Below are 12,606 nucleotides of genomic sequence, written 5' to 3'. Positions count from 1 at the left end.
AAAAAGAATTACCCCCAAGCACTATTTTAAATTAGGTACTGTAGTTTATTATTTTGAAACTTACATATATTTTTAATTCCAGATCGGGATCCAGTTCAGTGTGCAGCTGGTAGTTAATGAACACTGGGTCTGGGTGATAGTGTAATTTGACACATGGTATAAAGGTAGTATCCACTTTTAGCATCATATCAACAACTTTACCCTCTGTTGCATGGCTCAGGCTTGGTGTTAAATAATGATACTCAGATGCATTTCCAGGACACCTAGAGACCTAGAAATGCAATAACAAAGCTCTAACAGTCATTAAATACTCAACAGTGGGTACAATTACAAACAGAGGCACTCAAACTCATTTTACTGTCTTCCTGACTTTCACACAGATACCTGCTAAACCTCTTCTTTGAGATCAGGGCTGCATGCAGAGCACCTGGAAAAATTTCTATGTTGAGCCCATGTCTACTTTTAAGTGCATTTGTCTGCATGCTGCTTTAAGGCTGATTGCTCATTGCTAAGGTAACTATTTTGTGCAATGAGACAGGAATTGTGACAGTGAGTTTTCCCTCCTTGCCCTCAATGCAGGTGACAAGAGACAAGTAAGACATGCCCTCCAGCACTCCTAGGCATTCACTCTTTCCAATTTAACTCCTGAGAGAGGAGGTTACTACAGTCATTGTAGCATTGGGTCATTGTTTATTCCATTGGGTGATGCTGCTGTGTTCTGGTCTCTGGGCTGCAAGGGTCAGCAAGGTGCTTGCCTCCTCACAGCCTTGGAGAAAGGGTTTCATCCCAACATCAGCTCCAGCCTGCTGCCCCTCACTGTGGCAGTGGCACCATTTGGGCTTTCAGCACAGAGCCAGAGGGAAGTATAGCATCCCCTCCTCCAACACACCCATATGTGGAGACTGGGGAGACTCAAAAAGGACAGATTTGGAACAAGTCCCTAGACCATAAAAAAAACCTCAGGGAATTCTCCTCAGGAATGCAGGAGAGTAGCTTATGTGTATTTGTGATTCTGTATTAAGAATGTGTGTAACTGTAATCCTGTAAGTGATCATATTTATTTCAGCAGGGTGACTGACATGTGCCTGCAAGTGGTTGGAAATTATTGAGATCTCCTCAAACCTTAGGAACAAAACCTAGTGCATTAAGAGACCTCTATTTGGTATTATAAAGGAGATTCAGACTTACTGTGAGGTTTGATCTCTGGTCATCTGAAATAATCACACTGTCCACCACATTAAAATTTCTACCAGTTGTAGTAATTTTGCGACCACCACTGCAAAAAAAACAAAACAAAAACGTGTGGAGGAAGGGAGGTTAATATTATCTGTTTGCCCACAGACATGTCCTGCCTTAAGGTTTCAGCTGTGAAAAACTACTCATGTGCATTTTGCTTTGGTAGCCGACAACATTATAAAGTCAAACTGCAGAACAAGATAAACTGAGCTATACAGTGCACTTCCACCCCTTCCTCATAATGTAATGGTAAATACTTTTGCTACCCCAAAACCACATGACTGCATACACATGTTTACTCCTTTTCAGGGACTCTCCACCTCGTTTTTTATTTATGCAGCCAAAGAACTAGACCATGATTTAATATTCCGTCTTGAAGAAAGAGCATCATGGTATTTCACTGCCCCAGGGCATTAAGCCCCTGCCTGTGCTTAATTCTTGCCTTCTTCAGGGCAAACCCATCGTGCCAGGCACCTCACAGGAAACATTCTCAGCAGCGTTCAGACCATCTGTCTCAGCACACAATGGTACTTCTGTCTGAGGGCTCTGGCTCACAATCTCTGCTGAACAGAGTTGGAGTGGTTTAAGGTATTATTAATTTCCAGCTGCCTGAGCTGCCTCTCACCTGGAGTTGAGGGCATGCATCCTGGCTGCTCAGCTGCTGCAGCTGCCAGCCCAACCCATTACCTCAAATCTTTACTTGACAAGATATCAGATTCTGAATATGAAAGCAGGTAAGAACTGTGAAAGCAGAGGAGCAGGTGGAAAGCTGTGCCGGAGAATATCTTAAAAACCACCCTGTAAGTCTTTCACCAGATCTGTGAGTCTCCCACAAAACACAGCAAAGGCTTGAAAAGGGCTCTTTTGGCTTTAGGGAATCATATTGTAAAGCAAGTCTGTGCATGTCACTGCAGTGAGGATTATTTTCCCTTCACTTCCAATCCACTGATACTTTATACTGTTTCACGGATGAAGGCTATATTAGCATCAAGAAATCAAAGTTAATCTGAGTTAGAATTTATGTGTGCTACCCATATTTTGGGTTTAGCTTTAGCAGGAATAAACTACTTTTGACTTCTATAAAGGAGACTTGAGGTGGGCAGAAGAAGTCTACAGAACCCATCTTGCAGCTACTACGACCCTATCTGTTAAATCACTTCACAGGCCTTAATTCATCCAACACAATAGGTTACAGCAGTCTTCCAAGTTTGCTTCAGCTGCAGTCTGTCCAAGGAAGAAGGCTCATATTGGCTCAGTGCAACTACATTTGAAAAAATACATAAAAGGTATAGAAAGACAAATTTACCTGATCCAGGAGGTATTTGGTGTAATTCTAGAACATGATGGCAGAGAAACATAATGCAGGGTCATTGGTGGTGAACATTTTTTCCCGTTAGCCTGGATACATATACTTTTGGCCTCTTTACGTGTTGGTGGGAGAGCAAATGTCATTTGTGTATCATTTAGCACATTTCTAACTTTAATGCTGGAGAAGAAAGAAAACAGACAAACACTGAAACACAGCCGCCACTCATTGGTGTTACTACACGAAGCCTATAAGCTACAGCAAGTGATAAAAGAGAAAAGAGAACTGAATCTCTGTCTGAGCTGCCAGATGGAGGTGGAAAGAGAGCAGGGAGCTGAACAGACAAAGTAGGGCATCTTTTGAATGAAGTTGCTATGTGACACAATAATCACAGAAAACAGTATAGATAATTGGCCCTGGGATGAGGCTGTGTAATGCAATGTGTGATTTTGCTGTTTACTGTGTACTTCTCTGTGCTACCAGCATGGTCCATGAGCTAGTCAAGAATGAGAATCTTCATTTTCCTTTTCTTTCTTCTTTTTCTTTCTCTTTCCTCCCATTTTTTCACTCCCTCCTCTTTCTACTTTCTGTATTCCCCTCTTCTCCTTTTTTTTTTCTGTGGTCCCCTGAAAATTAATGGTTGAAGCAAAAATTGAACACCACCTTTTCAAGTGCTAGCTATGTAAAATGGGCTTTGTAATCACAGGCAGCCATTGCAGCTGCACCTGAAAATAACTGATTCAGAATAAGACTGCCTCATTATCTAGGGGCTTATACTGTGTGATTATCAACAGAGAAAAACAGGAGCTGTTGTACGAGAGATTTCCTTCCCTGGCATGGTGTGAGGAGCCAAGGTTGTCGGAGGCATGTGGAGGAGAGGTGCACATGTGCCACATGCAGGAGGCAACCAGAAGAAGCCTTGTCTCTGGGAGGACTTCACCTGGCAACACCGCCCATGAGGCAGGCAGTGGGAGACACTGTACCCCAGAGACGTTCTCCAATCAGATAGCAAAAGGTCTCTACCGATGGACTGCAGTGGGACATTGGACTGGGCCAGTGGTCCCCTGCCAGCGGGCAGACTCTGGGAGGGGCCGGGGGGGTATAAAAACTAACTGCGTTGCTGCTCGCGAGGGCTCGCTACTGTTTGCTGCTCCGGCTCGCTCCCTCCCTTGCCCTGGCCCCAGGCTGCCCTCGCACCTGTCCTGCCTTCCTGCGTCCCTGCCCGCCGCCTTGCCCGGGCTGCCCGCTTCCTTCCCTGCCGCCCCGATCCAGCCGGTCGCCGCGACCCTGCCCGGGGTCCCGCTCCTCCCGTCCGAGCGCCCTCTCCCCGCGTGTCCGGGGCCGTCGCCGCGGGAGCCGCGCCCCGCCGGGAGCCGCGCGGGCTCGGTCAGAGCCGGCCCGGCCGCGGGCAGGCAGCGGCACAGCCCCGCCTGGGCACCGACAGCGCTGCCCTGCCTCGCTGCGGGGAACGCCCTCTTCTGCTCTCTGTCCCCTCTCTCTCCTCTCCCCCATCCCTTTCCCATTTTCCTTTCTTCCTTTCTGCCTCCTCCAGCCGTCTTTGGCTCGGGCAACTCCTTTTCCTTCTCCTTTTTGTTATCAATAAACGGCTCTCAGATACGTTTGCCTCGTTTGGCTTCATTCCGTTCCCGACCATCCATTTTTAAAAAAGAACCCTCTGCAGTTCCCCACAGTGGAATGCGAAACATAGTGTGTGCTTTACAAGCAGAATCCTAGAATATATGAGGAATATTTTGAAGCAGAGGAGATTCAAACAAAAGCTGAGGCTTTCCTGTGACCTAACTTCTTGGTGCCTGCTAGAAGGCACAGAGAGACACGGGTACAAAACTGTCCTACTGCTACTGAGAGAACTGACCACCCATCCATCCCCTGTACTGTACTCAAACACCAAACTCATTTCCACCCTTTGGTAATTTAAAGTGGAAGTGTAACTAAAGGAGTGCAGAGCATCCCCTGCTCTGCTGAGGAGAGGCACATGACAACTATTCACACAACCATACTCCTAGAGCAAAATGGATATAATTTTCACCATGCAAATAGTATTATTTTTCAGTTTAACTCACACATCTGGTTTACAGCCAGTGATTCCAGTCAGTATCAGTTTTATGCCTGATGCACGTGTAAAGTTTTCTCCTTTGACTGTTATTTCACTTTTGCCTAATGTAGAAATCCACAAAGGTTCAATGGATTGAATGCTGATATGCTATTAGAAAACAAAGCAAAACAAGATCTGGTTATGAAAAGGCTGGGCAGATTAGGCAACAGATGTAAAAACAACCACCACTTGGGAATGCAGATTTTATGGCACTGGGATACATTTTTATTAATAATTTCAAATCCTGTTAAACTTAATCCTGGGAAGTACTGTCAATCACAACTTCATTACAAGCCAACTATTTTTACCTACATATTTTATATTTCAATTTATCTCATAACAAAGTTGCCCAAAAGAATCACAGTCTGACATGCTGGAAGGTAGGTATCATAAAAACCCAGCTTGAAATGATACATTTCATGTGACCCCTGAAGAACTAAAAAACAAGGCAAGACAAAACCCATGGTGCTGTCACTATGAGAGATCAGAAGAACAAATGAAGGCATCTTTTGTGACCCGAAAAGGGGAAGCAGGGTCAAATCCTCGAATGAAAATTTGAGAAAGCACCCCAGAATTAGCTTTACTAGAAAGTCTTTTCAAAGTCATACATAGAACTAAAGGTACAAAACAACTGCAGGGGAGTTTTTTGGTATCTCATTTTTATGCTATGAAGTTCTCCAGCATTTAAAAATAACCCTAGTTTGCTCTGATGTTGTTACAGTCTTGCAGAAAAACTGTGCTTTTCTTTGTATTTACTTTTTCTAACTTATGCTACTGAGCAAGAAGAGATATTTTTTCCCTACTGTATTCACTTGATACTTTTGACAGGATCTCATGTTTAATCAGTTTTGCTTCTTCCCCAGTTTTATAATCACACAGACGGTTTCCTCTCTGCCTATCTTTCAGACAACAAACTGAAACATTAAAAAAAAACAGGAAAACACGCATGTGAAACCACAAACTGTTTGGGACCTTCTCAGGCAAATGATTTTTAGCTTACCTTTAGACTGCCTATACTACTAGTTTGAGTTTTTAGAGCAGTGTGATTATCCTGAATTTTGCTGTGCACCTGTGGACATATCCACTGGGCAGTTCAGTCTTCCTGACCCTGTTAGGGGTGCTGGTGCAAAGCCTCTAGGAAAGTCCATCCCACAGGTTTTATGTACCCAAAACAGCACTAATACTTTGGGCTGGTAGGGGACCATCAGAGTCACAACACCATCCTCTGCAAACACAACTCTGACCATTTCAAAAGGTCCTGGCACATTGTCCCCAAATGCTACCATGGTTCACTGAATGCCGGAGCACTCCAGAGCAAATGAGGGATCTGTCACCACTGATTGAAAGCTGCAACTTGTGCCTTAGGAAAAGGCCATAGGGCGCAAAGGCTGGGGCCAGAGGGTCTGCAAAAGGGCTCCAAGATGACCTCTCATATGGATAATAGAGGAAGGCAAAGGAAATCCCTCACAAACAGCCTGAGGGGAAAAATTCACTCCCACGGTCATCTGGAAATAGGTTTAATCCTTGGGACAGGACAACTGAAGCAGAAATCTAAGAGATTAAAGGCAGAAAACGACTAGTGCTTTTCTTCACCTGCATCCTGTCCTTCTGCTTGTGTCCAACCTCCAGTGCACCAAGGACAGTCAATATCCTCACAAAAATCCAGAAGCCCAATACCACAGAAAGCAACAAAACACTGCTTTGGGTTCTCACTGGTAACCACCAGGGAGCCCTGAAGCACCAGAATACCACAGTATCACACAAATGCATGGAAATCCCCCAGAGTGCATCAGGGCTGTGAACCTCTGTGAGGGAAATGCCAGGCATCCCTTGCTCAGGGGTGCAGCGGCACGCTGTGGTGCTTCAGGGCTCCCACTGGTCTCTCTGCCAGACACCACACACCACTGAGTGCTTCAGATTAACTTGCCTTGCTTCTTTTCTTACACTATGAAGAAATCACAGAAAGAACTTTCAGTTAGAAAGTTTCAGTCCCCTCTGAAATCATACCTTTCCTGAGGCTACACAGCACAGACTCCCTCTCGGCATCCTGCCTTGGCCTCATGGAGTCAGTACAGTCACAACACTGAGGTAAAATGGCCCCAGCTACTTGAGAGTCCAATTCCCACCCAGCTTGACTGCCATAATCTGCAACACTTGCCTCAGCAGCAAAAGGAACCCTGAACTCCCTCACTAAAAGCAGGAAGGACCTAATGTCCTGGCTGGGGTCTGCAGTGCTCATTTCCCCAGTGCCAGAGAGCCACTGACCTTCCAGTTGCTACATGGCAGGGGGAGCAATGCCCAGGAGCAAGAGAGGCCACAGCAGAGAGGCAGATGGATATTTATAAAAATCACTAGTTGTGAGGCATGTGATGAAAGCATAAACATGCAAAGAGACATACAGAAAGCATGCACCATGTCCTCAGGTAATGTAAATCAGCACAGCCCTGTCAGCTTCAAAAGAGTTCCATATTTCTGAGCTGCAGCCTCCTCCCCCCTCCCCTGGACAGCGCAACGCTTCCCTGGGGCTGTGTGAACTGTGGCAGCCACATCCTCAGAGGTGTGGTTAGCAGGGCTCAGAGAGATATCTGGCAGCAGCCCAGGTTAAGCAGTGTCTGCTACCCTGGGGAGTCCCTCTCTGGCACAGCCCCTCCTGAACTGGTAACACAGGGCCCCGAAGAATGGGATCGGGGAACCGGCCCAGACGAAAAATAACCTGCTGCAAAATAACAGTTATTTCCAGCCAAATCAGTTCCCTAGCCAAGCGTACTCAATCCAACCACTCCAACTGCTGCACTGGCACAGGGAGGGGGAAGGTGCATGCATAGAAACCAGCAGCTGGAGTCAGGAGGAGGGCTGGGGCTGGCACTGAAAAAAAGTATATTAATCTAAATGCTCAGCTGGGGTTGTGGGAAAACACAAATCCTCTTTCTCCACTCTCCAGTATGTTCTCCTTAAAGCACAAGCAGTCAAAAGAGAGCAGGATTTCAAATGCAATTTCAAGCTCTCTGAATGGATCAATCACTTCTAAATAAACATCTGCCTTTGCACTGCCTCTGGTGCTTTCACTGCCTTGTCCATCACTGTCTTTCCAAGATAAGGCATGTGGAAGAAAGCCATCTCCCAGGCAATTCCAACTATTTACCAATGTCAAATTAATGCATTTGGAAGCAGAGCAAAGAAGAATTTCTTCTGTTCTTTCACCAGACATAATGCTTTAAATCAAATCCAGAATATTAATGCTCAGAAGCACAAGTATTACAATCCCACTCGTCTCTGTGAAAAACAAGATGTATTTTGTTTAAGAAACATCAGCTGAGCAGCTGAATTTAAGAGGTAATCCCTGTCTTCAGAGGTACAAGTTTGGGTAGTTCTAACGAAACATTTAGAGAGAAGAACACAGTCACTATTTATAACAACTATGCATCACTCACAGAAAAGCAGAAACCAAAAAGTGTAGGCAGCAAATCTCTATGTACTTACTCATCAGTCAAATTTCTCTCCACTACTCATTTCTTTCCTAACACCTGCATGTCATAAGCAACCACTGATAAAAAGATCACTCAGTTTTATGAGAAAATAAAACCATTTTTGTTCCATAAAGAATAAAGGGATAACCTCGTGGTTAAAGGGCTGACCTACGAAGCAGAAGGTTAAAGGGCTGGCCTATGACCCAAGTCATTTAGATTGTATGCAAATATACAGTCTATATGAATTCTGTAGAGAATTCAGTAACCAGATTCAGCAGGTACTTTGGCAGCACTAGTGACACTTCTTCCTTCCCAGTGATCCAGCTTGTGTGGATCCATCTCCAGTTTTGTCTACAGCCTAGAAACAAGGAAAATTCTTCTGAAAGTGTGAACTAGAGATTTACTAACACCCATGGATTTCAGTTCCTGGACTCATCCTCCAGCCACTTCTCTGTTATGCAGAAACTGGGTGGCACATCCTCCCCTTCCTTCTGCTCCCCTGGCAGCTATGTTTCAGGAGAAGCTGTGATCTGGCTGCATAAAAAATGAGGAAGAGGCTTGAGACTCTGAAGCCTAGTTTCCCAGAGTTGTCTGTGACAGCAGAACTCAAACATGCTGCTAAGTCTAGGTAAGATATTAAGCCTGAAATGTTCTCCTTTTTTTTGTTGTTGTTGGTCAGCTTATGTGTTCCAGCCCTCAGCATGCTGGCTCCTGTGGAGTGACTAAATACAGCATATAGGGACTTTGGCATTTAAAGCAAAGTTGTAAATACTGCATCTAGCGGTAGGCACACGACAATTGCAGTGTTCACTGTCTCAGTGCCTGCATCTGAAACACAAGTTTTTGCTGGTGCCTTTTAACACCAACAGAGCACTAAGAAAAAAATAGTATCAATCCAAATTCTGCATTACCTTCCTTTGTAACCGACTGCCTCCTCATCCATATCTCTATTCTTTCTGCAAACTCCTCTCATTTTAAATAAATTTCTCCCCCAACCCAGAGAGCCTTAATAACACTGATCTTAAAACACTAACTAACCTCTGTTTTCCGTGCAGTGGTGATCCTCTTGGAAGCAGTTGCATTGCAATCATCCTGGAAAAAAAACAAGCATTTCTCCTTGTCAGGATAAAAAAGAGACAGATTGCTGCTCAGATGTAAAAAATACAAGGAAAAGGCATCACAGGGGATTCCAGTCTTCCCCAACAAACTTCACCTGGCAGGTGGTGGCAGGAGAGACACGTATCCATTCACAGCTGGCACACTCACCCTTGTGTATACACCGTGAGCAGCTGGTAACACAGAAACAGAGTTTTTGTAAGACACAGGAACTCAATCTAGATTCAGTCATGAATGCCAAATTTCAAATGACAGACAAAAAAGCGTAAACCCAAGAGAACAACCAAGCAAACATGTAATGAAATGGGAAAATTTTCGTTTACCCTCCAAGCCTATTGTTCTGCTGTACTTATTCTGAGAAGAAATTTAGTATGAAATACAATCTGTATTGAGATGCTGAGAGTCGGTAATTTCAAAAAAAATCAGGAAGCAGAGGAAACACTTTGGGTTACATTTTACTGTGATTTAGTCCAGTACATGAGTGGCCAGGTAGTACTTTTTAAACATGAAAGGGCAGAAAACCATCATTGATTTTTTTCCAGCTTGTCTGAACCTCTGTTCCATGTGTGTAGTGCTAGCAAGTATTGCCAGTTTGCTGTTGCCTTCCTCTACCAAAAAATATGCCTGTTGGGAGACTAGGTTGTCCCTATCTTGCTTTGCAATGCCTCTATCAATACGGAAGAGAGCCAAGAGCAGCACAGTCCCTCTCCACACATGCTGAGAAATGCTCTGATTTAGAGAAAGACAGCTCCTTCCCCATGTTCCTCCAGGGACAGGGAAGTGATGTGCCACTTCCCAAAAATCAAAAGTTCAATTTCATCCCAGGATCTTATGATTAGCATTTTGCATAGCAGAGGAGCATTCTGAATGGAAACACTGTAGTTACCTACAGCATATATTAGCCAGATCTTTCTAAATATTAACAACCACCTAGCATAAGGTGTTAGGCCATGTGCTGGGCATGAATGCTTCCTCTACCAGGTCTCAACAAAGAGTCTGAAAAAGAATGTGTAATGAAGAACAGGTATTCATTATTCCTATTAGCAGATTAGATGTTACTCTCTGGTTTAATTATATTCATGTTACCTGTGGACCATATTTAAATTGCATCTGGGTCTAATTTAAAACAGCTTCACAAAGTGATTTTAAAGAATCTCTTGACTCCTCTAATCTAGGCCTTATACTGAGTACCAAGGGCCCACCTTCTACCCAAGGACAAAAAGGATTTTAATGTCATTGTGACATCCTTTATTATCTCTTCAGGCACTTGTCATAAATTCAGTCATTGTAATGACTCTCCTACAGTTAGTTTCCAAGGTCCCATTAAATAAGAGAGTCATCAGAAGAAGTAGCTTTTTAAGGGGGAAAAAAATAGAGAAGGAGGAAGAAGTGGGCCAAGAAAACGGATCTGCCTATCTTTAGTGAAATGTAGTTCCTTGATAAATACAAAAAAAAAAAAAAAAAAGAATGATGAATGACTTCAGTTGCTTTCCCACACACACACATCAACCCCACAATGAACTTTAAGAAGAACCAGGCTCTTACTTTTTCAACTGAAATGTTTGTGTGATATTCCAAGAGCTCGAGGACAGTGATGCTTCGAGAACTAGACAATCTGGAAAAATGGACATGTTAGGTATATGCTGGATATTACAAGAAATAACTGTTTAAAAATAATTTGAGTTGAAAACTCAAACTAGCTGTTATGTACTTGGTATGCAACTTCTCTCATACATTCACTCACACTTTTGACTGATAAAAATAACCAGATTTTGTCCTTCCACAACACTCATCAGCTGAGTTATGCCAAGGCTTTATACACACATATTAATTACGCTTGATGCCACCACCACATGACAAATAAAAGTAAAGTTATTGTCAGGATACAGATAAGGAAATGCTACCATGAAACAGGGATGTAAAATCATCTCTCAAAAAGCACACAGTGATATGTACTGTGGTATAGCCAGACCCCCAATTCAAGTCTTCTAACACAACAGACTGTTCTAATGCAAGAGACCCCACCATACCATACTTCTCTCTCTTTCTGTCTCACAGACTTGGTTTCATAGTCTCCTTTTGTAATCTATGCAGTAGCAATTTTCATCCTATTTAAATCTTTTATGATTGCATGAGTCAATTTGCCATTATTTCAGCTAGCAATTACTATACCAACAATTCACTGGCAGCTGCGGTATGAAAGAGTATCTTCTCTTATGAGCAGAATACCACATCGAACAGTAGAATTAGATATATACCACTTAAGCCATGGTCTCTTTCATCTGTGTGCCTGCAGATGTGCAGTCTGTGAAATGAATGGCTGCCGAAGATCAAATGAAACCCATGTTTGCAGACTTTTCTGACTTCTCTATGCTAGAAAGTAGCTAGCTTTTTAATCCAGGAAAGTTACACAGATTTTAAGTATATCTATCTTGCAAAGGTAGAGAAACCTTTGTCTTTATCACAGGCTGGCTTGTTCAGATGAAAGCCAGCTTTGGCTACATCTACATGGTTAAATCAGAGGTATCTCCTATCTCCACATGGCAGCATGGCCCTTGGGTGCTCACTGCAAAGGTCACCTGAACTGCTTGTTAGAAGCAGCCCTTGGGACTGACCATTCGTATGATCAAACACCTTAATAAATGGATAGCAAAGAGTCTGACTTTAATGGTATTTTATTGTTTAAAGATGTGGATGAGTACAGACAGACATTCTGAAATCCTTCATCAACCACTTATTTGCATCTCCAGAAATCTACTTATCTGCAGAAATCTGACATGTTGACACACAACTGCCTAAATCACTTGCCTACATGTCTCAAGCCATGAACTACAGAAAAAGTAAAATACTCCTAGTATTTTACCAGGAGTAGTAAGTAAAAGTAAGGAATTTATCTCCTTCTGGCAGAGCTTGTCTTTTCTTTTAGGCTTGTATAAATACTTTAAAAACAACACTGTCAAATATGCTTTCCTGGTTCTGTCTGTGTTAGAATTAATGGAACCTATTATTTTCTATACGGTCTGGGCTGACCTTTTAAAATGCATTAGACTGCACTGAGTAGCAGGTATTTTCAAAATGTTTTTTTCCAGGAAATTATATCTAAAGGACTTTTGCAAGTGCATCCTCTTGTGAAACTGAGGTCACTTTAGAGGAGATACCACAAATAGTCAGTGTTACTTCACTCTTGAATTATCCACTAAGATACTGCAGCTCATAGGAGCAGGTGAGTGGCAGGAATACCGGCAGGCACAAGCTAACCTCACAGCCTTCTGGTTAACACTGTCAAAGGGCTCATTTCTGGCACAAAGCACAGGCAAGGTGAGATGGCTTCCATAACACTGTTCTCTGAAAACCTGCTAATGGAGTTA

At 43.3% G+C, this 12,606-nt stretch overlaps 1 protein-coding gene across 1 annotated transcript in view; it reads right to left on the bottom strand.

Moving 5' to 3' along the window:
* PLXNC1 (plexin C1) overlaps positions 1 to 12,606 on the bottom strand; it is a 67,870-nt gene that overhangs the window by 32,912 nt on the left and 22,352 nt on the right. The window contains exons 7-13 of the mRNA XM_069000112.1: positions 10,784 to 10,853; positions 9,336 to 9,411; positions 9,161 to 9,214; positions 4,624 to 4,763; positions 2,543 to 2,722; positions 1,189 to 1,276; positions 65 to 271 (exon numbers count right to left, since the gene is read on the bottom strand). Of these exons, the coding sequence (XP_068856213.1) occupies positions 65 to 271; positions 1,189 to 1,276; positions 2,543 to 2,722; positions 4,624 to 4,763; positions 9,161 to 9,214; positions 9,336 to 9,411; positions 10,784 to 10,853 (815 nt within the window). The remainder of the gene's footprint in view (positions 1 to 64; positions 272 to 1,188; positions 1,277 to 2,542; positions 2,723 to 4,623; positions 4,764 to 9,160; positions 9,215 to 9,335; positions 9,412 to 10,783; positions 10,854 to 12,606) is intronic.

Source organism: Aphelocoma coerulescens, chromosome 1A, assembly GCF_041296385.1.
Source record: "Aphelocoma coerulescens isolate FSJ_1873_10779 chromosome 1A, UR_Acoe_1.0, whole genome shotgun sequence".
NCBI classification, from domain to species: Eukaryota; Metazoa; Chordata; class Aves; order Passeriformes; family Corvidae; genus Aphelocoma; species Aphelocoma coerulescens.
The sequence above is the reverse complement of the archived record's forward strand: the minus strand, read 5'-3'. Positions and strand labels throughout refer to the sequence as shown.